At 40.6% G+C, this 24,659-nt stretch overlaps 1 protein-coding gene across 4 annotated transcripts in view; it reads right to left on the reverse strand.

Annotated features, from left to right (window-relative positions):
* The window catches only part of HECW1 (HECT, C2 and WW domain containing E3 ubiquitin protein ligase 1), a 398,524-nt gene extending 374,193 nt beyond the window's left edge, over positions 1–24,331 (reverse strand). For 3 of the 4 annotated variants that reach the window (XM_045008222.1, XM_045008225.1, XM_045008221.1), the window contains exon 1: positions 18,318–18,374. In XM_045008222.1, the coding sequence (XP_044864157.1) occupies positions 18,318–18,347 (30 nt within the window). In that variant the 5' untranslated portion in view covers positions 18,348–18,374. Of the gene's footprint in view, positions 1–18,317; positions 18,375–24,219 lie in introns of those variants that run through there. The other variant, XM_045008223.1, reaches the window with a different exon arrangement.
* Positions 24,332–24,659: the final 328 nt, after the last annotated feature.

The following is a 24,659-nucleotide window of genomic DNA, read 5'->3' on the forward strand; positions in this document are numbered from 1 at the left end:
TCTTTAAAGCCCTTTTACCCCAGAGAATTCCAGGTCTGTCAGTTTACAGCCCAGAGAGGAGATGACGCTGAGTGGCCTGAAGGTGTCTACTACGAAGGAAAAAGAAATGGTGGTGTGGAAGAGGTGACCCTCTCCACAACCCTGGAACGTCTACAGCGGCAACAGATCAAGGAGCTGTGCACTCACTTCGGCCCTTTGTTCTCAGCCAACCCAGGACGGACTGAGCAAACGTACCACACCATTGACACAGGTAATGCTCACCCGATTAGAACCCCATCCTACCGGGTGTCACCTCATGCCCAAGTTGCTATAAAACGGGAGATTGAAAACATGCTGGAGATGGGTATCATCCGCCCTTCTACCAGTGCATGGGCATCTCCAGTGGTTCTAGTTCCCAAACCAGATGGGGAAATACGCTTTTGCGTGGACTACCGAAAGCTTAATGCGGTAACCCGCCCAGACAACTACCCAATGCCGCGCACCGATGAGCTCTTGGAGAAATTGGGACGTGCCCAGTTCATCTCCACAATAGATTTAACCAAGGGGTACTGGCAAGTACCACTAGATGAACCCGCCAAAGAAAAATCTGCATTCATCACCCATGCAGGGGTGTATGAATTTAATGTTCTTCCGTTCGGACTGCGGAATGCACCCGCCACCTTCCAAAGGCTGGTAGATGGTCTACTAGCAGGGTTGGGAGAATGTGCAGTTGCCTACCTCAATGATGTGGCCATTTTTTCTGACTCATGGCCTGAACACCTAGAACACCTGGAAACGGTCTTTAAGCACATCAGGCAGGCAGGACTAACTGTTAAGGCCAAAAAGTGTCAAATAGGCCAAAACAGAGTGACCTACCTAGGGCACCAGGTGGGTTGAGGAACCATTAACCCCCTACAGGCCAAGGTGGAGGCTATCCAAAACTGGCCTGTCCCACGGTCAAAGAAACAGGTCTAATCCTTCTTAGGCTTGGCCGGATATTACAGGCGATTTGTACCATACTATAGCCAAATCACTGCCCCACTAACTGATCTAACCAGAAAAATGCAGCCAAATGCAGTTAAGTGGACTGATGAGTGTCAGAAAGCCTTTACCCAGCTTAAGGCGACACTCATGTCTGACCCTGTGTTAAGGGCCCCGGACTTTGACAAACCCTTCCTAGTAACCACCGACGCATCTGAACGTGGGGTAGGAGCAGTTCTAATGCAGGAAGGACCGGATCACAACTTCCATCCTGTCGTGTTTCTCAGCAAGAAACTGTCTGAGAGGGAAAGCCACTGGTCCATCAGTGAGAAAGAATGTTACGCCATTGTGTATGCCCTGGAAAAGCTATGCCCATACGTTTGGGGACGGCGGTTCCAGCTACAAACTGACCATGCTGCGCTAAAGTGGCTTCATACTAACAAAGGAAACAACGAAAAACTTCTCCGATGGAGTTTAGCTCTCCAAGACTTTGATTTTGAAATTCAACACATTTCAGGAGCTTCCAACAAAGTTGCTGATGCACTCTCTCGTGAAAGTTTCCCAGAATCAAGTGGTTAAAAAGTGTTCTTCACATGTTTACATGCTTAGTAGTATATGTAATACTGCATGTGTTTTAGTAATCTGTTTATTTTACAGTTCTAGGAGGAAATCACCACCAGTAGTTCCCACTGTTGGCAATTTGGGGGGCGTGTCATAAACAGTTAGTTAAGGGTTAAGGTTTTTGTCTACCTGTAAAGGGTTAACAAGCAGTACCTGTGGACACCTGACCAGAGGACCAATGAGGGACAAGATTATTTTCAAATCCGTGTGGAGGGAAGTTTTTTTTTCCTGTTCTTTGTTTTTTGGAGAGTCTCTCTTGGGAATTAAGAGAGTCCAGACATCTTAATCAGGTCCTCCCAGGTTTCTGCAATACATTCTTCTATTCAAGCTAGTGAGTATTAGCAAGGAACTAGTATTCTTATACTTTTATTTCTGTATTTGCAATTCTGTGTTTTGCTATAGAATTTCTTTAAGTCTGTACTGTATTGCTTTTACTGAGAAAGAAAGGAGGGGGAATTCTCTGCAGAGATTGATAAGTTTAGACCCTGTATATTGTTCCATCTTGGGGACAGAGACAGTGACTTTCTTTTTTATTCTTTAATAAATTCTTTTCTATTAAGGACTTGGTTAATTCCTTCTCTTGTGGAGATTCAAGGGAAGGGGAGGGGGAGGTGAGTCCCTCTTTGTATTGAGTCAAGGATTTGACTCGGGGTAATCTCTCCAGAGCAGGCTGGAGAGAGGGAAGAGGGGAGGGGAACTGGCTGTTTCTCTCTCTCTGGTGAGAGTCAAGGTGTTTGGATCTGTGTTCCCCAGGGGAAGTTTTTGGGGGAACAGGGAGTGTGTCAGACACTTAAAAACTGACTGGTGGCAGCTTTTACTAGATCTAAACTAGGATTTTAGTTTAGAGGGAAACCAAGGCAGGTCCCCACATTGGAACCCAACAGCTCCAAGTGGGGGTGAGACCTATGACAGGAGCGGAGATTGGAGGAAGAAAAAAGTAGTTTGAGTGTCAGCACAGAGATGGTGGCTTTAAAAAACAAGAGTGGGTGTGGTGGTAAAGAGTCAGAAGAGGAAGGACCAAGGACAAAACACAGAGATGCCAAAGATAAAAGAAGAAGAGAGGATAAGGATTCTCCAAAACTGATACCAAAAGAGAGGTCAGTTACGTAAGAAGGGAACCAGGAAAGAACAAATCACAGAAATTGAGAGAAGAAAGTAATCAGCAGTGTCAACAACTGCCGACAGTTCAAGTGGAATAAGAATATACAAGTGATCCTTGGACTTTGCAAGACATTTTGCTATATATCAGTTCCTGAGTTTTGGTAGCTTCGTATCTTTCCATAACCACTGCCAATAGGTCAGTTTAGTCCCTTTTGTTTTTTGGTGCATCTAGTGTAAAAAGTAACTCTGAAACAGAGCCCAGTCTATCACCACACAGCAGGGACACATAAGGGCAACAAAGGGGCCTTTATGCCAAAGGGACTCAATAGAGTGGCTCCACAGACATTCCAAGGTTTGGTGTGGAAGATTTCATTTCACTTATCTGCCTACTCAGGCTGCACTCTGCCATAAGGATTTGGCCCTACCCATGGTGTTATATAAGCAGCTTGCTGCAATATACATTCTAATTTTAGGTAATACCAAAATTAAAGTCAAGATTGAAGTATGGTATTTATTACTTTTTAATGTTACCCACTCTAGATAAACCCTACTCATATAAAAAGTCTTGACACTTTCCAAACAACATTATTGCCTGGAGGAAGTTGGGGAAATACAGAACTATGCTTTTGAGAAATAACCATTACTGAAGATATTTTCCCCTTTTGTATCTGATTCTGGCTTCACTGCATTTAACAGGTGAAAACTTGCCACAACGCTGGCACTTTACAGGTTGAACAATAAGAATGACATAACACAGGTATGGCAAAATAGCTTGAATACTTAGAGAATGTTGATACAAGGTGGCAGAGGTGATAACTGTCACCTCAAGAGATCATGAAAGATTGGTCTATCCAACTCCCCTCCAGCAGGTATCCATCAAGCTCTGGTATGCTGCTGGGGCAGTGCCCAGACCAAATGGTGAAACATTAAACTAATCACATTATAGTGCAGTGGTAAACTTATGCTTATCCAGAAGACAAAAGAGCACTACAACAAAACCAGCTCCTTATTTAAGTATAAATCTACTTATTTAAATAGATTTTCATTACAAGAGTTGATTTTAATCATCCACAAAAAGAAATTAACCTTCCTGAAATTTTGCCTACCATATCTTGGTGAACAGAACAGACTTCTTATAAGAGATACCATTCTTAGAACAATAAAAAATATCCATTAGCCTTCTCTTTTTTCATTATCTTAGACATTACATCTTTAGAAGAGAACAACGAAACTATGCTACTGCTGCAGAAGAATGTGCTCTGAACAATGAACAAATGAATGACTGAACAAACTCACACACTGAGAAAAATGCAATCTTTCCACATCAAAATCTCAATACACTAAGCCATGTAAATAAGGGCTTGCAACAATATAATGAGAATGACTTATAGGGAAGCATATGAAAAAAATCTTTCACATTTAAGATTGTTCACCACAGAAATAGAAAGTAGAAGGCAAAATGCCCTTAAAATGTTTTTTGTTTAGTAAGGGCTATTGTTCTCCTGCTCAATAAAATTAAGTCTGGTTCTCACTTTCATGGTAGATGTAAAGTCAAAACAGTACATTTCCTTCTTAATTAAGCCCACTTTTGAACACTCTGCTGTAGCAATCTTGCCTTTACTGCATTAGAGCATAGCATAGCTGTGTTAAAATGTGGATCTTTACTTTTCTATTGAACATAAGAAGTTCCCAATTTCAGATGGAAACAAAGGGCCAGAGCAATGGAGCGATGCTGATTTACATGAGCTGAGGTTCTAACCCAAAATATTTTAATGTTTTACATGCAAGCATGGTACTGCAAAAAGGCAATGCCAGCTTCCACTAGCAGGGTGCTTTGAAAAAGAGGGGAGGAGATGAGGATGGGGAGGCAAGAGATAATGATGAAAGGATTCTAGCAGCAAAATGTTCTCAACAAAAAATATATATATATCTGCAGAAATCTGGAAGAGTACTCTAAGGTTACATACATTGAAAAAGAAAAAAAGGAAAATAAAAAAGGAAGCAGGGGCCTAATTTAAAATGATTTTGTTTAGCCATAATCATTTTTTTCAGAATGATAAAACATAGTTCTGTTCCTCCCACAAGTTAACTTGCTAACTTGGCTGTGTAGCCTGCAATGTGGTTCTGTGGCCTGCAATGTGCAGGAGGTCAGACGATCATGATGGTCCCTTCTGACCTTAAAGTCCATGAGTCTATTGTTTTCTTTTGGTATCTCAATCTTAAAAGAATGCGTTACAGAAATGTTAGCAGAAGTTCTTTGTGGCCTTCAACCCCATAGTCCATTCACCTGTAACCCATGAAAATATAATACAACCTTTCACAACTATTTTAGATCTCTTTAGCCAAATGCATCCCGAGTGTAAGGCCAGTGATTTCAGTGGACTTAGGTCAGGCATGAGATTGGACCCATGGCTTAAAAAAAAAAAAGAAGAGGTGGGAAGGATGCATAGAAGAGTTTTAATTTTACATGCTCATCCCTGTTAAAAAGAGCTCGGCAAAAGTCAGAATTTCTGTTCTTCCTTTCACCCTGAATCCCAAAGAAACGTCAACATTTCCTGTAAATAAAAAATTCTGAAAAATTTAATTTCCAAAATATCAAAACAACCTTATCAGAGTGCTGCATTTCAATAAGGTCAAAGTGTTTTGTATAAACTTTAGACTTTTGACTTATACTTATTACAATTTATAATGTACAAGAATATATTAACATAACAGATGACAGTCTAAACAAGCATTTCAACCTTATGAAAATTAAACATTTTTATAATTTTTCATTAAAAAAGTAGACAAATTTGATACGAACTAATGAAATGTTTTGATTTAATCAGAACAGCGCTTTCCAACAAAAAATAGTTCCACTGGAAAATTTTCCACCAACTCTGTTAGATGATTCCCTTCTCCCCACATGCACATATACTGCAGCACTTTATATAAATAATTGTTTCATATTTGCACTTCATCAGACTACTTTTTCCAGGTTCTCTTTCCTTTCTGTGTGGGAGATGAGCAACTCAGAGAGAGGAAAGGAGTCTGCAGCAACTTGGCTAGGGTGATCAGAGCATCTATGCATAATAACACATATATTCAAGAAAATGGACGTAATGAGACATTTTTAAAAAAGAGAGTTATTGCAGCCTCAGGGCAGCCTGCGTGGAGATGAATTCAGCTCTTTACTCTAGTATTCAGAAAAAACATACATAATAATTAAACTGTCTTAGCAACTGCCATATCAAATAACCTTGATCAACAATTCAGAGGTGCACCTAGTTTGCCATGTCTTTTGTTTTAAATACATAATTCATGGATTCTCTATAGATCATAGTAATGCCTCTATCTTACATTCTGTTTTGTGACTTAGCACTTGGCTAAGACCTTTCAGGACTTCTCTAACCCTGTTTCCTGAATACTGCTATCTGCAAGATCTGACTTGGGAGCAGGTGCAGCAGTGCAAAGATACAATGTTGTAAAAGATGAAGGAGGAAGCCTAGTTCAACAGCAACCTTTCAAAGGACAGAGAGAGCAGCAAACTGTTGGAACTTAAATGCAATACAAGGAAGGATGGAAAAGGAACATCACAGTAAAAAATTTGTACACTATCTTTAAGAAAGTCTGCTCATCAGCTCTGAGTTTCTCTACTAAAATGCAGTTCCACTCCAAAAACCAATTATGTAAAAATGGCTCCTTTTTAGCCAGGAGCTCTGCTACTTGTGATGTATTCAGAGTTTACCCTCTGACTTCAGTGACAAGAGATTTTACTTTCCTCTATTACTGTCAGCCCTGCAGAAGAACCAAAAAAGTTTGAGAGGGAACTAAATTCTCATCCTCATTCATTATCAACAGAATTGTCAACTAAACTCCATTAAGAGGGCCATCTGTGTCATCCAAACATCTTCAAATTATGCCTTCTGTTTCTTACACCTGTATAACACATCTGAAAGCGATAGAGTTTACATGTGTAACTGAAGGCAAAATGTGAAGACAATAAAGTGGCACTGGAGTAGGAATTTCGCCTAGAGATTCACTGTTACTGGCAATTGTTCACAACCCAGAAAGAACACAGCTTGACTTTCAGGTCCCTGGCTGAGTTTGAAGGGCTGGCAGTTGGGGGCGGGGGGGGGGGGAAACAACTTATTTATAAGCTTAGCAAATTTTAACTGGAAATCCCCAGGACACAGTAAGTGTGGGACCTCACAGTTATTTTACAGTCACTTTTCAGAGTAGAATCTGACTTTAATTATCAAAAATATGATGGAAAGTTCTCTCATCATAAATTGGAAACTAGAAGTCTTTACTCATAGTTATTGCACATAACTCCATTTTAGTCAAGGGTATTTTTACATATTTTAAGACTGCTGGATAGGGCCCTAAATGTATGTGTGTTCTCATGGGAGATTTCATCACATACTTCACAGCTGCCATATTCTGCTTTAGCCACCAAAATCCATACTAAGAATAGTACCAGAAATCCGAAAACTACTGCATTAACCAAGCCTAACAAGAACCTGTTTCTTCCAATTAAGACATCATCAAGACATGGACCAATTCAGATCTCAAAAAAGAACGGAAGTATCCTACAAAAACTCAAAGAGTTAGTAACTAAACAAGGTGAACTTGGTCTCCCTGTGAATAGGGTGACCAGATAACAAGTGTGAAAATCAGGATGGGGGAAAATGGGGCCTATAGAAGACAAAGCCCCTAATATCAGGACAGTCCTGATAAAATCAGGATGTCTGGTCACCAATCTGTGAGTTAACAGAAGGCCAGCAAGTAGATTATAAACGATTCTGAGGGAGACAGTAGATCAAAGAGGTCACAAATCAACCAGACCGATTATAATCATGATGAACCTGTCCAAGCTACTAGCTGATACACTGTTAATCAGCACTCTTCTTCATAATGCCTTACCCAGTCTGTCTAATTCTCGCCATGCTGAAAAGGGAAATGGAAGAAAGGAAGCACAACTTGGCCTCATACAATCCATGAACCTGCAAATATTTACATATGTACATGACTTCAATAAGACAACTCAAGTGAGTAAAGTTAGTGGGACTACTTATGCAAGTAAAGTTATACATGTGCATAGAGCACGTGCAGAATTGGGTCAAGAATAAAAAAAGGTTGCAATGATCATATTTAACTTATAGTCAAAAGTCAGAATCATACATTACTAACAAATAATTCCCACAAAAGAAAATTTGCATCAGCTGATTTATTTCCAATCATTAGAAAAATATTGCAATAAAAACCTGAACACACCCATAACCCAACCACCCATCACCAGCTTTTATTGCCAGAGATGAATTTTCTTGTACAAAGAGACACTTTGCTAAAATACGTTTTTCTATTAGCTGTGCATTATGATGTGCACAAAGAAGAAAAGGACATGACATGTATTTTATGAAATGCTCCACCAGGTTTGGCAAAATGTTAAAATGCTGGTGGTTCTTAGGGATGGGCGAACTTTATGATAGTCAAGATTCATGAATTGCTTTTTAAACAAATCTGGAGGGATCCCACAGCACATTCTCATTCCCATTCTGACAAGAGTTTGAAAATACAAAAAACGCTCTTTCCTCTAGTCCAGCCACCTCCTCCTGTAGCCTCTTTTGGGATATCACTTCTCCTACCTCTTCCCACAGAAGTCAGAGGAGAAGCAGTTTTTGTAGAATGAGAGAACACCAAGGTACACTCCAACCCCACTCAGAGACCCCAGCCTGGGCAGCCAACCCAATTCTGAGCATCCAAAAGTCATATTCTCATAGAGGTGAAATGTACAGCTACCAAGTCAGATTCTGGCTCTCTATTGCAGGTGTACTAGGATGAGAAGAAAGTGCAGGAGAACCTTCTCCCCATCCCTGACACCTACCTGGGGGCATCCAGAACACCAACGTTTGTGCTAAACACCCGAAAAGGGGTAGGGCAGCAGGCACACCCTATAACTCCAAAATGGAGATTTAGGACCCTCTCTTTAAAACCAGACCTCCTGGAGGCATTCTTCCTGCTTATGTTCTCTGGGAATTGTCACTAGCCCCATCCTCTTCCCCCTCCTCTGAACCCTTGCAGCAAGGAGGTGGCAAGTGAAACTACAAAAGGGCCCATAACATTCTACTGTACCTCCATTAAAGTCCCACCTACATTTCCTTCAGAGTCATTGTTCATTACTAAGGGAAAGCAGAAACCATGCCCCAGTCTTTCCCATTCCCTTCCAGTGATATGAAAATCCAGTGTTTGAGACACTGATAATTTGCTAGCATGGCCTAGACACTTCATGATATGGGATCTCTCTGCACCTGCTTCTTCCTTTTACGCAACTGGACACACAAGCCAGAGATACTTTAGCATTCAGACACTTATGCTGAGATGATATATTTTAATAATTTGTTAGGATTGTCCTAGTAGAATTGATCAAATACAGACATTAAGTTTTTTGCCTACATCACACTCTTAAGTGCAACCAAGACAATATCTTAGTTTAAGAGAATTATTAATCCATGTTTTCATTGTCTGAGACATAAAAAGATTGCATAGGCTAGAAATTGCTACATTTGTAGTGACCTATGGTGCAGGTAACTACAGCATTTTGCAATTACCCAATTTTTTTTCTAAATCAAAGCTATTAAGAGAATGGAAGCTGGTGTGTCGAGAGGAAGACCCCTAGCAAAATCACAATGGCGGAACCATGGTAGTGCCCAATAAATTATTTGAGAAATAAGCACAAATTCCATGTTGACTTTCAGAAGCAGATAGTGGGTCTGTCCGAACAACAGGCTGTGATTTGGATCGGGACAAAATATCTTGTCATTCCTCAGACGCCGCAAAACTCTCACTCTTCAATGGGAGTTTTACTCGAGTAAGCACAGCAGGCTTGCCTCCACTTTGAAATGAGGTAAAATTCAGTATGGAATGCAGAAAAATAGGCTAGGAAGGGGAGGTTCAGACAGCATACTCTTTGCAAACAGTCGGTGGCAGCACTGGGACTTAGGAAGAGCTCTATCTTGAGACTGTCTGTTTGTGTGATGAAGCCATTCTCAGGAATGTTTTTTAATTTGGGGTCCCAGTTCTCCGCATCATCCCTCGAGTTAATTTATCCAAATGTCTGCACAAATATTGGCCCCAGGAACAGCTAGAAAGAGAAGAAGCAAGGAGAGAATACCATTGCCACCTCCCGTTTCAGATTTACTGGCCTTATACACTACAGAATATAAGATTTTTTTATTCTCCCAATATGGCACTGTGGCAAAATGCTACATTAATGATCCAAGACACTACTGAAAGTGCAGACAGAATTGTAATATCTAGGTGGACAGTGTCCCTTTTAGTTTATGTCATGCCATTAAAAACAAAATAGTAAAGTAATGAAAAAAAGAAAAATAAAAAGAGAATGAACTTAGGCCTTCATATACAGTGTTGCCAATTCTCATGATTTTATTGCAAGTAATGCAATATTTGATGTTTTATCGAAAACCCCAGCTCCTGGAGTTATATGATTATGTGAGAATCTCAGCTTTTGGGAGGGTGACGGTGGTTTGTTTTTTAAGTATGTTTCTAGTCCTCACATTTGCAGAAAAAAGCTTAACAATGTGACAAGAAGGTATCTTAAAGACTCAAGAATCAGAAATAGATAGAAAGAACCCAACCATTTAAAAATATCTCATGATTTTTGTGGGGGGTCCAACTCATTATTTTTGAATGTTTGGGCAATACAGCATATATTTCTATTGCTTTGGCTCTGATGTTAGCATGATTAGAAGGAAGTTTCAATGCTTGGGACTGGCAAAACAATAGCCCATGTTCCTTGTGATGTTCAGTTTTGGACAGATAGTAAAAAGAGGCCAGATTCTGCAGAATTTAATTGAACAAAACTCCCATTATATTTAGTAGGAGCTTTGCTCAATTTTGGACCACGGAATTTGATTTAATAATAGTCTTTCCATCTTGGTTTCAAGTTACTGCTATGACTCAGTACATATAGGTAGTATTGCTGAGTCATGGTGCTGACCCAGCACTGCCTACTATTTAAAATTATATGATGCATTCACATTGCATAGTTTAGCTTTGTGAAAGAATCTCATCCATAATCTCTACATATCATATAGAATTCCATAATCCAGACAGCATATATCTTAATGGCTAACAGGCCTTTCATGAAGCCTGAACGGTATCAGCTTAGAAATCTGATGTTCCAGCTTCAGAATTAAATATTTTATCTACTGCTAGGATGTCTTTTTTTCTCTTGCATCTTATAGTTGCAACAAAAAATTGCCATTTACAATATGCTGCTTCACACAGCATATTCTGCATGCTCCTCCTCCAACAAACATATTTATATGCAAAAAAGAAAGCATTTGTACGTAAAGTCAAAATGATGAGTGTATGTTGTGCATCTTTTCTACCCATAATTAATGATACAAGCCAAATATTGCATCCCTAATAAATGATAGATGTGCTGCATTAAATGTGACAAAACAACAGTTTGCCATTTTGCTGAGTCTGCAATAGGATACTGTCTGCAAAACAAAATCACATACCTTCTTAAAGGAATACTATCAGTATTGACATGTCCCAAGTTGACCTTCCTTATTGCTTCTTATATGTGTTAGCAAAGTCCCTGCACTTTATGTTATACCGGTGGTGATAGGTATGTGTTTGAAAACAATGATTCAGGAGGATTTTTTCCCTTTGGGGAAAAAGGAGAGCACTACCAGCACATTTAAGATTTGGGGACAGGTTACCTCCTCTAGTCTCTTCTCAGTTCAGATTCTCTTAGAATTGCACCAATGTACAATTGCTCCTTCTTACTCTCTCCCTCCCTCATGGCAGGAAGGAGGGGGAAATAACAAAAGCTAGAACTTCTTACTCCTCACCCACCCATGGCTGGAAGAAGCAGTAACAGATCTTCCCTTTTGCAAAAGTATACCAGGATAGCACACAGCGGTTTGAAATTAATATTGGCAAAGACTGAAGCGCATTGATCAGTGGATCCAGACAACAGCTCCATGTGAAATTTGGGATTATCCCACGTTAATTTCCCCTCCAATAAATCCTAGACTCCACTGAGCTGCAGTTTTCCCAGATCCCAAAAATCTGGCTCTGCAGCCCAGTGTGTGGTCACAACGTGGAAAATCAATTCAGTGGGAAGACAGATTTCAGTTTCTAGTTTTCAAAATCTTATTGTTAACTAAACAATATTTTAAAAAGTAAAATATATAACATAATAGCACCTTAATTTTCCCAGATGACTACTGAACAGGCTGGTGGATGACAAATCACTATCAGATCTCTTTAAGGTTTGTGTTGACTACATTTAAGAAATTATTCATTTATTTAATCCACATTCAATTTTACCTAAATATAGGCAATTCAGTACAGGAGACGTTCTGTACATACTACTGTTTTAGGAGTTAAGAACTCTCACGTTTAAATGGGTTTTAATTTTGGGACAAACACATGTATTTCAACCTAAAGACCTAGATGGGAATTTTACTTCAGGTTTCAACCAAACATCAGTGGTCTACCAGTAGCATGGCCACTCATGCATGCCCAGAATACCAGACATCACGGTACTTCTGGGAATGGCATAGGCCTGCCCCTACGCAGAACATGTGTAAGAGAGGCAGCTTTACTCAATTCATAAAATGAAACCAGCAAGAGTCTCAACAGCAGCATTTTTGACGGGTATGCACACATTTTCTTCCCCACCGACCTTATGTTCTCCATTAAGGGAATGTTGACTGCACAGAGTTCTCAAAGAACTTTGTGATATACTACTTTGCCTTGATAACTAAGGTGAGTTTGGCTGATCATCTATTTTGAAATCTCAAAATAGGAACAGGAGGGTTCCCCCTTATTAGCCAGGTAATGAAACAGCATAAAAAAAGAATATGCAGAAGTACCATACTTTATTATTTGTATTATGATAGCTGCTATAGTCCCCACCTGAGATCAGGCACCATTGGGCTAGGTACTGAGCAAACACCTGGTGAGAGAGGTGCACCAAAAAGTTTACAATCTAAATAGAGAAGTTAAACAAAGAGTGAGAGGGGAAACAAAGTCATAGAGAGATGAAGTGGCCAAAGTCACACAGAAGGTTAATGGCAGCCCCTAGACTAGAATCCAAATCACCCAATACCTAGTTCAGTGCCTTATCCACTAGATCATGCTACCTCTTTACCTGGTATTCATTCAATCACAAAAAGAGGGCCTGATTCATATCTCACACTGGTGTAAATCATGAGTAACTTCCTTGACACAGAACCAGTATAAAGAAGAGTAGAATGTTGTTCACAGCCTAAAGAAGTACTCAAGGCACAGGATTTCAAGGAAATGGGGAGTCAAAATGCTTAAGCACAGCATGGCCCATGCTGAAATTCTTAATCAGGGCTACTTCAGCTGAGCTAATACATCCACATCCTTTTTTGCTTGAACAAATGAATACAAACAGATGGTTTCTTCTACCCATGGGATCTACCTGCAATTCTTAATTAGCCAAAACTCCTATTGACACCAATGGGGCAGTTATATGACAAAAGAATGAAGAGTCAATCACAAATTCCTTATGTATTGTTTACTGGGGTTGGATGGTCGCCCTGATTTTCCACTACTTGCACCATGTGTGGTCATTTACACCTCTCAAAAATGGGCAGAATGCTAACATTTGGTAGTTTTTTACACCCACTTTGACCTGACTGCAAAGAGGTGTAACTAAGTATACATGGTGCAACACAGTAAAGAATGAGGCCTAAGAAGCCCAAATGTCATCTTTTGCCAGCTGCTCATTGGTCAATGCAACAGAATGGCATAACCTGAAATTGCCCACCTGGAATAAATGGATTATTCAATTATAGGATGTCCTAGCCATAGAAAAGATGACAAACTCTAAGAATGACTCATAAATCCATTCCTTCGCAATTTGGCTACCATTCATGGAGTATGACAAAGATAACCCTGGCCTGAACAAGCCAAAGAACTGGCTAGCTTTTCTTCTTAATTTTAAAACATCTTGATGAGCTCAAGACTTGATTGTACATCATTTATTGAAATATGTGGCCAGCATGCCTTTTATTATTAATGTCTGTACTTTTTACTTTTTTCTGGACACATCAGCATGTGTTTTTCACTGGCATGCATAGAGAGAGACACAAGAATATCCTGTTTTCTATTTAAGAATAAATCTAAAGGTAATGGATATGTCAAATTTGGCCCAAATTCTAAATTTATTGACAATAAATGTTTACCAAATCTGATGCCAAACAACAGGTGGAGGTTTTTTAAAAAGAAGATAAATACTTGCCTGCAGTATTCACCACACAATGTTTAGGAGATTGTGCTGGTACGTGGAAACCTGATAGTAAAAAGGACCAAAAATTAAAACCAAACAAGTTTTAAAGAGAAGTGAAATTGACTCCTCTCTTTATTGTCAAAGCTGAGAGAGATACTAAAAGTAAACAGTTGACAAAAGTAGCAAAAAAAAATAGGAAGTTGTTTCAAATTCTTTGAATTGTAATGGTTAGATTGATATGCCATAGATAACACATGAAAAAATAAGTTTGGGTATACATTTTTAAAAATATAAGCCAAATCATCCTCTAGGAGGGTTATTTTTCTAGGGTTTGACTCTCTGGCCATGCCTACACTAGGGAATTTTACAAAATAAATCCAACCAGTGAAAGCACCAACAAAAGCCCTGGTTGTAGACAAGATTCTGGTGATTTCCAGTGTGTTTACCACCATGTTAGTTACAATTACTGAAAAGGTGGTTTAGCTAACATGGCATTCAAAATAGATGTGTGGTGGGAGCCCTTTCTACATTAGGGCTCCCAATGAAACGGTCATTGGTGGGATTTTTTTCTAATTCCTACAAGGCTAAGGAGCTTCCACCTAATATTACCATCACAGTGGGGGTGTTTGCCCCTCACAGAACTGGAAGGGGTTCAACTTCCAAACAGATAGATCTCTCAAGATCTTGGCAGATCCACAAAGGCACTATGTCTTCATGCTGCTTTCTGACCTCCACGGCAGCACAGCCTCCTCAGGAGCCATTCTGCTAATGCCTTCTGGATGGCCACTCCTTTCAGAGGGAGGGAATTTGCTGTGCAGGAAGAACTTGTGTTACTTAATGATGACAGGGTCAGCATTAATTTAGTCCAAGGATCCACATGGAGTTAGAGATGGGGTGGCAAAATGTTGCCAAGGATAATTGCTGAACCCAGACACTAACCCTCCCTCTACCAGCTCCCCTCTTCTCCATCTGCAGTCTACTTCCAGGGGAGTATAGCCTCTCTGTGATCAGGAGGGAAAGAATCCTACAGAGCTGGCATTCCTTCTTTCTGTGCCCCCCACCACACCCCAAATCCACTGCTGTTTATGCTCCTTCCCTTTCAAGAGTGGAGGGAAAAAACTGCCCCTATATGATTTTAAGCCTGACAGTTTAATTCCCCGCTCTTCACTTCCACATGCTCTGGTCTTGCAGGGGACTTTTTAAAAACGCTAATTGAAATGTTACACACTCCTTTGATCCATCATTACCTTAAGATACTGTAAGAAGGACATTGGGGAACTAAGATATTAATGGATAGTGAGATTTCTTGAAATAGCCATATTATATAGATGTTGAAAACCAAATGGGTAATAAGTGAATACCTTCATGTCTAAGTTTGAAGAAAAGCCGGTTAAATTGTAAGTGCTTGTCTTGCAGGATGAATTGTATATCTGTGTCAATATATGAGAATGTAGTAGTGCTGGCAAAAATCTATCACATGGACTGGAATTTTTAGTTTGGGATATGTACTTTCTTTTAGTGGATTTAGGATAATAAAAGTCCTTGAGTCTGAAGTTCTTGATTTGTTCAAATTAGGGTTGGATTTATTTATTTTTAACAGCTTTTGCTTGCGTAAAAGCTACTTAGGAGCCACTTTAACTTATGCATTCACATTTTCAAAGATTTCAAACAATTTTAGGGAATAAATGACAAAGTCTGTTTACAAGTGGTCCAGTACCAAAAACTGTCTGGTATAGTTGTTCCTGCATTTTGGAACTTTTTCCACTCATTAACTGACACATATCTTTCCCAATGCTAAAAAAAAAAAAAAAAAAGAGTGGATAAGCCAAATCCTACTTGCATTACTTACGCAAGTAATTGCATTGTCTTCATTAGGACTACTCTCGAAAGTAAAATGAGCAACATTTGGCTTTTAGCTGGCATGAGAGTGCTGCTTGGTGTCAGTAGTAGTATTTCCAAAACTCCACTGAAGCATCCTGGATTTGCAAGAAATGCGGATCAGACTGCACACACACACACACCCCATAAACAATGACTGAAATGACTAGCCAATTATTTATTACAGGCAATTTTAAATATGGAACATGTGATTTGATTTGATTGTACTGGTTAATTATTTGGACTGTTGTGGATATAATCATATGATTTACTATTAAAGAAATCATTACCACCTTCATATGTTAATATTTCCTGTTAGAGTCACTGATCCAAACAGTTCTCACTCTGAGCCACTTTGTTTTCCAATAAACAAAAAGCTGAAATGATATTTGAAAACCTTCTGCCTGCTTAAGAGTCCAAATCTAAGTGTGTGCTTGCAACTAACTCCTTAATATGTTATACAAGAGAGAGTGCCTGACACATCCTGGTTCATTTACTGCTCTTCTCAAGCCCTGACTATGCAAAAACTCTGATTTTAGCCAACTCTTCAATTCAGTAATTTCCAAACTAGAACACTGAAAACAAACAAACAAACAGAACTAATAGTTACTCTGGAAAGACATACTGTTTCTTCCCATACCTGACTGGGAATTCAATCACAGGATTAATGTTGCACATTGACTAAAAGCACACTGCTTTTTACGTTTATTTCTGGTGCTGGCAAATGGAAATAAACATAACACCTATGTATCCCAGTGATGTGTGTATTTCAGAGACAGGAACAAGCCAAGTACAGACTGCAGCCAGAATACGTGCTATACTCCATTTACAAAAAGAAACACTGGACAGAGGAATGATAATCCCTTCTTAGTGGAAAATCCAAATTTTCAAAATGAATCCCCAATCTAAAATGAATTACTGTAATAACTACAATCCTAGTATGATCACGGATCAGAAAGGCACAACTGACCACCTGCTGTGTGACATTTTTGGTAAAGCAGTTCCATATCACCTAATTGCTGCTCTCTTCATATAGGGATATGTGCCCCACTGAATCAGATGGCAGGTTATTAAATGCATGAACAAGGGGGTAGCAGAAGGATTCTCCTTTAGTCTGAGTGATTGTTGTACAGCCTCTCTACGCACTTCAGCTGAGTGCAGCATAAAAAGGTACTACTGCAGCTCTAAATTGAAGGATACAAAAAACAAGATCCAGGCCAAATTATTTTTCTGCAACTATTAAAAAAATTATGCAGGCTGTGGTGCAAATTGAAACCAAATTAACTGTATGTATATATGCTATTGCTAAATTATAAAAGCAGTATCTGACAGTTTTACAAGCTATATTATTTATGGCTATGCCATTTATCTTAACATACTTAAAATAACTTGTGACAATTCAACTGCCTATGACAAGTGATAAAAGATTTAAAATGTTATGATGTAACAAAAATAAATGTAGTAACCAAGATATAAAATTATAAGATTATCTCAGAACAACATAGAGGGAAAAAAGCACAGTTTATGTTTTAAAATGTGCTGCATTTTCAAGGAGCCAGGAACTGAAAGAAAAAAAAAGCCCAGATAATAATAATAATAAAAAATCCAGTATGAGACTCTTTATTGTAACCTCCATGTTCACATTCTTAAAGTGAGGCCAACTACTAATGGCATGTAGCTCATAATAATTCTACATTATTTGCTTGCTAGTGAAATTCAGATGACAGGCCAACGGTTAAGCAAATAATCGAACACATCCTACATACTGTCCTAAGAACAAGATCCACACCACCTTTTCCCACTCCCCATCAACACAAGCATCCAACATACAGCATACATATGGCTTTCCATTTCCCTTCCCAGATCGGGCAAACCCAAACCAGTGGTGGGACTGAAAGATGCTCTGAAACAAATGACATGGCACACACACACAACCCCTACCACTGCATTTTGAGTCCTGTGTCAAACGGGTGAGGCCAATCATCCCCCTTCAGCCATTCATCTCCACCTGTTTCAGTCCAACAAAACAAATTGCCCGGGGGAAAGGGGGGCTTCTTTGTTGTATGACCTGCCAGCCCCTGCACGCTAGTATAGCCAGCAGCATGGACCATTTACCAGAAGGCCCCACGTCTTAACAGACAACCGGGTCCTTTCCCTAACTGGCAAGAGCCCACCCTTCCCAAGCCCTAGCAAGCTATGAACGTTATTGCTGCCTTTTTCCGGTGAGCATTTACCAACACCCAGGATGTGCATCTGACCCCACACAGCCCGGTTTGCAGAGACAAGATGCCATGGGGGGAGGGGCGGGCAGCTACCCCTCCCCTTCCCCGACTTATGCCAGGAGTAAAATTAAACCTCCCCAGGGGCGTCCAGGGCCTTTTCTTTCCCCAAGAGTCGAGGGAAGAAGAGCCCATCCCGCCGCGAGCGGCTGTGCCCGGGGATGGGGGATGGGGGAGGGGGAGAGGCAGCCGCCCCCTACCTGGAGGATGCCGGCCCGGGCACAGCTCATGCTCCCCCGCGCAGGAGCCAGGGCAGGTTTTAGGACCCGCACGTGCGGCTCATGGCCCGGCGCGCGGCAGCCCGGTGCAGCGGGAGAGCTCCGCGCCCGGCTCGCGCCGCGTCCCCACAGCGCCAGGGGTGTCAATCCCGGCGGAGACGCGCCACACTCCGGCACCGGCAGCCGCACTGAGACGCCTGCAACGCTAATGCCGCTGCCGCTGCTCCCTCCTCCTCCTCCCCCCCCCCCGCATCCCTACCTCCAGCCTCCCTCCCCTCCGCCTCTCTCCGGGTACCAGGCGGATGGAGCCAACCGCAAGCCGCGGCTCGCACTGCTCAGCGCCACCCGGCCCTTCCCCGGCTCCTCCTCCCCCGCCCGCACACACGGATCCGGGAGACCTGCTGCTGCTGCTGCTCACCTCCCCCCAGGCCGACCCCACCGTCCCCCCCGCGCGCGCACACACACCACACGCGTGTGTTGAGTCTTCCCCCATCGCACGTAGCGGCTCCAGCACACTCACACGCCTGCATGGACGCGTGTCGTGTGGTCCAACCCCCTCCAGGATTGACACCGCTCTGGAATACACCTCCAGACACACCTAGGACTTGGGATCCGAGACCCACAATCCAGACCCCAGAGCACACCTTCCTCCCGGAGCATGGTAGTTCACGGCCACCCGTTCCCCCTCACAACTGGAATTGCACACACGTGCACACCCGCCACCCCTGCAGCCACAAGGTCCAATGCACCTAATTCCCTCGTGGAATTCAACACCTCCCCGCCCCCCTCACGCACACAATCCCGGACACACTCATTTAATGCAGCACTCACAGGATTACACACGGAATCCAGCAAATGCACACTCGGATCCCATTCACCTCACATACACGTACAGGCTCTGATTCAGCTCTCGGCTACGCTGGCATAAATGGGGAGTAGTAACTACTGAAATCAAAGGGGTTAACCTGATGTAAGTGAGAGCAGCACCTGGCCCAATGAGTCCAACTTGCCGCTTTCTCCATTTCCTTATATTGTTTTCAGATCCCTCCCAATGGCTCTCCCTTAGCCTGTTATCCTCAAGGGCTCTCATCATCAATTTCTTTCTCTCACACAAAGAGACCTATCTGAAAGGATAGCCCGGGAAGGCACCGTTGCCGCTTTAGCAGCTGTACTACCTCCCTCTCTTGGGGACCAGGCACCATTCAATTTCCTTCCGATCTAATTGGGGATCTCTGCGTTTTCTCCTCCCCCCACTCTCCCCGTACTGAGAGCATTTTACGAGTTATACTTCTTGACAAAGAAAGGTGGAGATCTCCAGCTGGAACGGGGAGTGTATTGTTTGCAAACCACAGCTAATGAGCTGTATAAAGGTGCCACGCACTCACTCCCATAGGTTCTGCATTTATGCTAGCATCAAACTCCTGCATCAATTAACTCACCAAAAATAGACAGGGGATGCTGCTGGGGGTTTCCAGTGAGCATCCACAGGCAAGGTATTGTATATGTATCCATCTGGTGAAGGAAAAGAAGGAAGGCACTTCCGCAAAACATTAGCTTCGGGTTTCAGCTAGAATAGAGGAAAGATCGGCCTTCTAAAATTCTGCTTCCCCACTCAACCCAAACAAGTATTTTTTTAAAATAAGCAAGTAAAATATCGTTAGTGTTTTTATTCATCCTGGTGAAGAGTGGGTGAGTATGTTTTTTGATTAAACCGGCAAATCTTCATGGGAATTTTGTCAGGCTCACATAGAACTTAATTTGTAACCTGAAGCAATAGATTCTGAGGAAATGACAAAATGTGCACAGGTGTTCTCAGTAGCGTTTACTTCATGGTCAAGGTGGATATCGAAACCACTTCTCAAACTCCTATTTTTAGTCATGTATAAATTCTTTCAGGACTGAAATTTATCCTGATTGGTATCACCCCAAGGGTAGTTTTTCTTAGGAAAGGCTTGAAATCAATCAGTTTAGTTATTTTTTAGTTAAAGATTTTTCTAAAATAACATTTTTCACAATGGGAAAAGACTTTGTGGCATTTCAATTCATTTATCTTAAAAAAGAAAATAAAACAGGAGAAAAAGTTGAAACTTGGCATGAGCATAGTCCTCACTGATGAAAGAAAGTCAAGACAAGTTTGAGAAAAAATGGTTCAATATTTAAATCACCCTTAAATTAGGGGATTAAATAACCTGTGCAATAGATCTATAAAATCATGAATGGGGTGGGGAAAATATTGTTTACCCTTTTCCACAATACAGAAACCAGGTGCCATGCAATGAAATGAATATGCAGCAGGTTTAATACAAAGAATATTTTAGAAGCATTAATAGCATTGCATCTATGAAAGCCAAAACAATGATGCAAGGGACATCAGACTGCATGTCTGAGGGCAGGGATATGGCTAGCAATTTGAAATATGTACACACATTCTGGCCATCCCAGCCCCCTCCTCCAACATTAAACCAAACTGGCCATTACACACAGAATGATCCCTAACACAGTGGGTGTAGTTAGTTACAGAGATCTAGCAATGAAATTATTAAACCTAATGATCTCCCAGAAAGTTGTGTGCTGTGCTATACTATACATGCCTGCCTACAGTACAACCATTTGACCAGTTGTAAACTGATTGCCTCAAGGTCAGGCAGGGATTCCTAATGTCACCATAACACATGGGACATGGGGAGTATCTTATTTTTCCACTTTCTGAACCATTCAATACCAGCAACCTTTAAAAGCTGGAAAGTGGACAAGACAGACCTAAAATTTCATCCAGTTATACCAATTCCTGTGGTCATGACACCTGAAATGAGCACAAATTTCACAGCAGGCACGGTTCTATGTTTCTGAATGAGCTAATAGGGAGAAATCAATAGTGCAAGTGCTCTAAAATACACACTGCTAAATCCAGCAATCCTTACTCAGCACTCAATTCTGCCTTGTAGAGGCAAGCTGGCTGAGCCTCACCGCACCGCACCGCACAGTGCCTTCCAAAGTTCCTTGGAATACAGAAGAAACATACATCTTAGGGAACACATCATGCATTCTACTCCACAGCCAGCCAACTTCTTCTAGCCCACATTTTGGGGTTGATAATGGCCCTAACCCCATACAATCCATTCAATGCTCTTCCATAGTGTGGAAAACTGCACTTCTGACAATAAGGAGACAACATTGCAGAGAACAGGCAAAGACAAAAAACAAACAAACAAAAAAAACCCTTCAGACCAAAACAATATAAAGCCAAAATCAGTTCTTGGTTACACCAGTGCAATTTCAGTGAAGTCAGCGGGGTTGCACCGATGTAACAGAACAATATTTTGCATACATGTGAGCAAGAGAAAGGGTACATGCGTTCATATTGACACAAAATACATACATTAGCAACATGTGGTAAATCGCATTTATCGTGTGTCTTTGACCCCCTCATCTGCACTCAGACCATTAATCCATCCAGCCGAGTCCACTTCTAACATTTCAAATCACAAAGCCGCTTTGAATAACTGCCAATGGTTTATTAAGAAAAGACAAAAACCAAAAACCAGGGCCGTCAATTAATCGCAGTTAACTCACACAATTAACTAAAAAAAAAATTGCAATTAAAAATTAATCATGATTAATCACAGTTTTAATTGCACTGCTAAACAATAGAATACCAACTGAATTTTATTAAATATTTGGATGTTTTTCTACATTTTCATATATATTGTATTCTGTGTTGTAATTGAAAGTGTATATAATTTTTATTACAAATATTTGCACTGTAAAAATGATAAAAAAATAGTATTTTTCAGTTCACCTCAGACAAGTACTTTAGTGCAATCTCTTTTGTTGTGAAAGTGCAACTTACAAATGTAGATTTTTTGTTACATAACTGAATTCAAAAACAAAACAATGCAAAAACTTTAGAGTCTACAAGTCGATTCAGTCCTACTTCTTGTTTAGCCAATCTCTAAGACAAACAAGTTTGTTTACATTTACAGGAGATAATGCTGCACACTTATTTACAATATCACCAGAAAGTGAGAACAGGCATTTGCATGGGACTTTTGTAGCTGGCATTGCAAGTTTTTTATGTGCCAGATATGTAAACATTCATATGTCCCCTTCATGCTTTGGCCACCATTCCAGAGGACATGTTTCCCTGTTGATGATGCTTGTTAAAAAAAACAATGCATTAATTAAATTGTGACTGAACTTCTTGGGGGGAGAATTATATGTCCCCTGTTCTGTTTTACCTGCATTCTGCCATATATTTCATGTTATAGTAGTCTCAGATGATGACCAAGCACGTGTTGTTCATTTTAAGAACACTTTCACTGCAGAGTTGACAAAACGCAAAGAAGATACCAATGTGAGATTTCTAAATGTAGCTACAGCTCTCAACCCAAGGTTTAAGAATCTGAAGTGCCTTCCAAAATCTGAGAGGGATGAGGCGTGGAACATGCTTTCAGAAGAACAACACTCCGATGCAGAAGCTGCAGAACCCAAATCACCAAAAAAGAAAATCAACCTTCTGCTGGCGGCATCTGATTCAGATGATGAAAATGAACATGCGTCAGTCCACACTGCTTTGGATAGTTTTCGAGCAGACCCCGTCATCAGTATTGGCGCATGTCCATTGGAATGGTGGTTGAATCATGAAGAGACATGAAGCTTTAGCACATCTGGCACATAAATATCTTGTGATGCCAGCTACAACAGTGCCATGAGAACACCTATTCTCACTTTCAGGTGACATTGTAAACAAGAAACGGGCAGCATTATCTCCTGCAAATGTAAACAAACTTGTTTGTCTGAGCAATTGGCTGAACAAGAACTAGGGCTGAGGAGACTTGCAGGGTCTAAAATTTTACATTCAAAAATAAAACAATGTAGGGGTTTTTGTACACCATTCTACATTTGTAAGTTCAACTTTCATGATAAAGAGATTGCACTACAGTACTTGTATTAGGTGAATTGAAAAATACTATTTCTTTTGTTTTTTTAAGTGCAAATACTTGTAATAAAAATAATTATAAAGTGAGCACCGTACACTTTGTATTCTGTGTTGTAATTGAAATCAAATATATTTGAAAATGAGGAAAACATCCAAATATTTAAATAAATGGTATTCTATTATTAACAGCACGATTATTTTTTTAATCACTTGACAGCCCTAAAAGTAACAAAAACCCCTGCCTCAAAAATGTTTCTGCCTTTTTCTTAAATGGTGAATTTTCTCCTCAAAATTAGGCCAAGGATAGAAATGATTCAGTCTACAGCACCAATAAGCTTAGGGTTGAATATCTCTTGACTCATCTCTTAGAACAAAAGCTAGAAAAGCTTTCAACCACTGGAGATGTTCCAAAGAGATTCATGGTACTCACTTCTAATCTTAGAAGGCTATGAAGTCCAGTATCTCAGGCATTGGAAGGCACAGAATCAAGTGCTGTTGGGCCCCAGTGGAAAGGAGGGAGTCTTTCATTTCTAGTCCCGCAGGGTTGCAGGATATTAGGATCAAGACATTTTTATGTATAGAAAGTGTGTGTCTAGTTTAGGAATGAATCTTGCTCATTCTGGGCCTCAGACAGGACTAAATCCCATATGCTGTCCAAAGTCAAACTGCAAACAGTTTCAAATGTAGCAATGTGGTAAGTGATACAGAAAATAAGAGAATACTTATCAGATTAATTTGGGTTTTCTAGTTGTAAGAAGGGAATACCACCACCATATTGGGAACAATATTATCTGCTCTGTAACAATGTTTTGAAAAGGAAAGGAAAAGCAGAACAGTTTAATGAGCAAGCAGCTTTAAAACTAATAACAGACAAAAGTTTCATAGTTCAGATACTTATTTGAATTTTATGTGAGCTGCTGAACCTTTTCTAGCCTGCCTACTTACCTCAACTCCCCTCTCCCACCCTGCAAGCTTCCTGGTCTAAATTTAGACTCAAGCCTCCTCTTCCATTGTCTCACTCTCTGCTTTTGCAACTCTGGTAGTGCAATACCTAGTTTTTCTGACTCTGGCCCTTAGCCTCCTGACAGCTTCAAATATTCCTGTGACAGAGTTGTGAGGGCTAGCACCTGAGCCAGCACTCTGGTCACTATTAGTACTAATTGGTTTCCCCTGGAGAAGGCCTAACTGGACAAAGGTGTATCTGATTATCAGGGCAGATTGGGGCTAGTGAGTCAATGAACCAATTAGCCCATTACTGAGGAAGCTGTAGAAAAGGGCACAGGAAGGCTTTCTCAGGGGGGAAAAACAACCACAACCGCCAAAAAAACAAAAACAAAAACAAACCCAAAAAACCAAAACAAAACAAAACACCAGAGCAATAGAAG

Source organism: Mauremys mutica, chromosome 2, assembly GCF_020497125.1.
Source record: "Mauremys mutica isolate MM-2020 ecotype Southern chromosome 2, ASM2049712v1, whole genome shotgun sequence".
Lineage (NCBI taxonomy): Eukaryota > Metazoa > Chordata > Testudines > Geoemydidae > Mauremys > Mauremys mutica.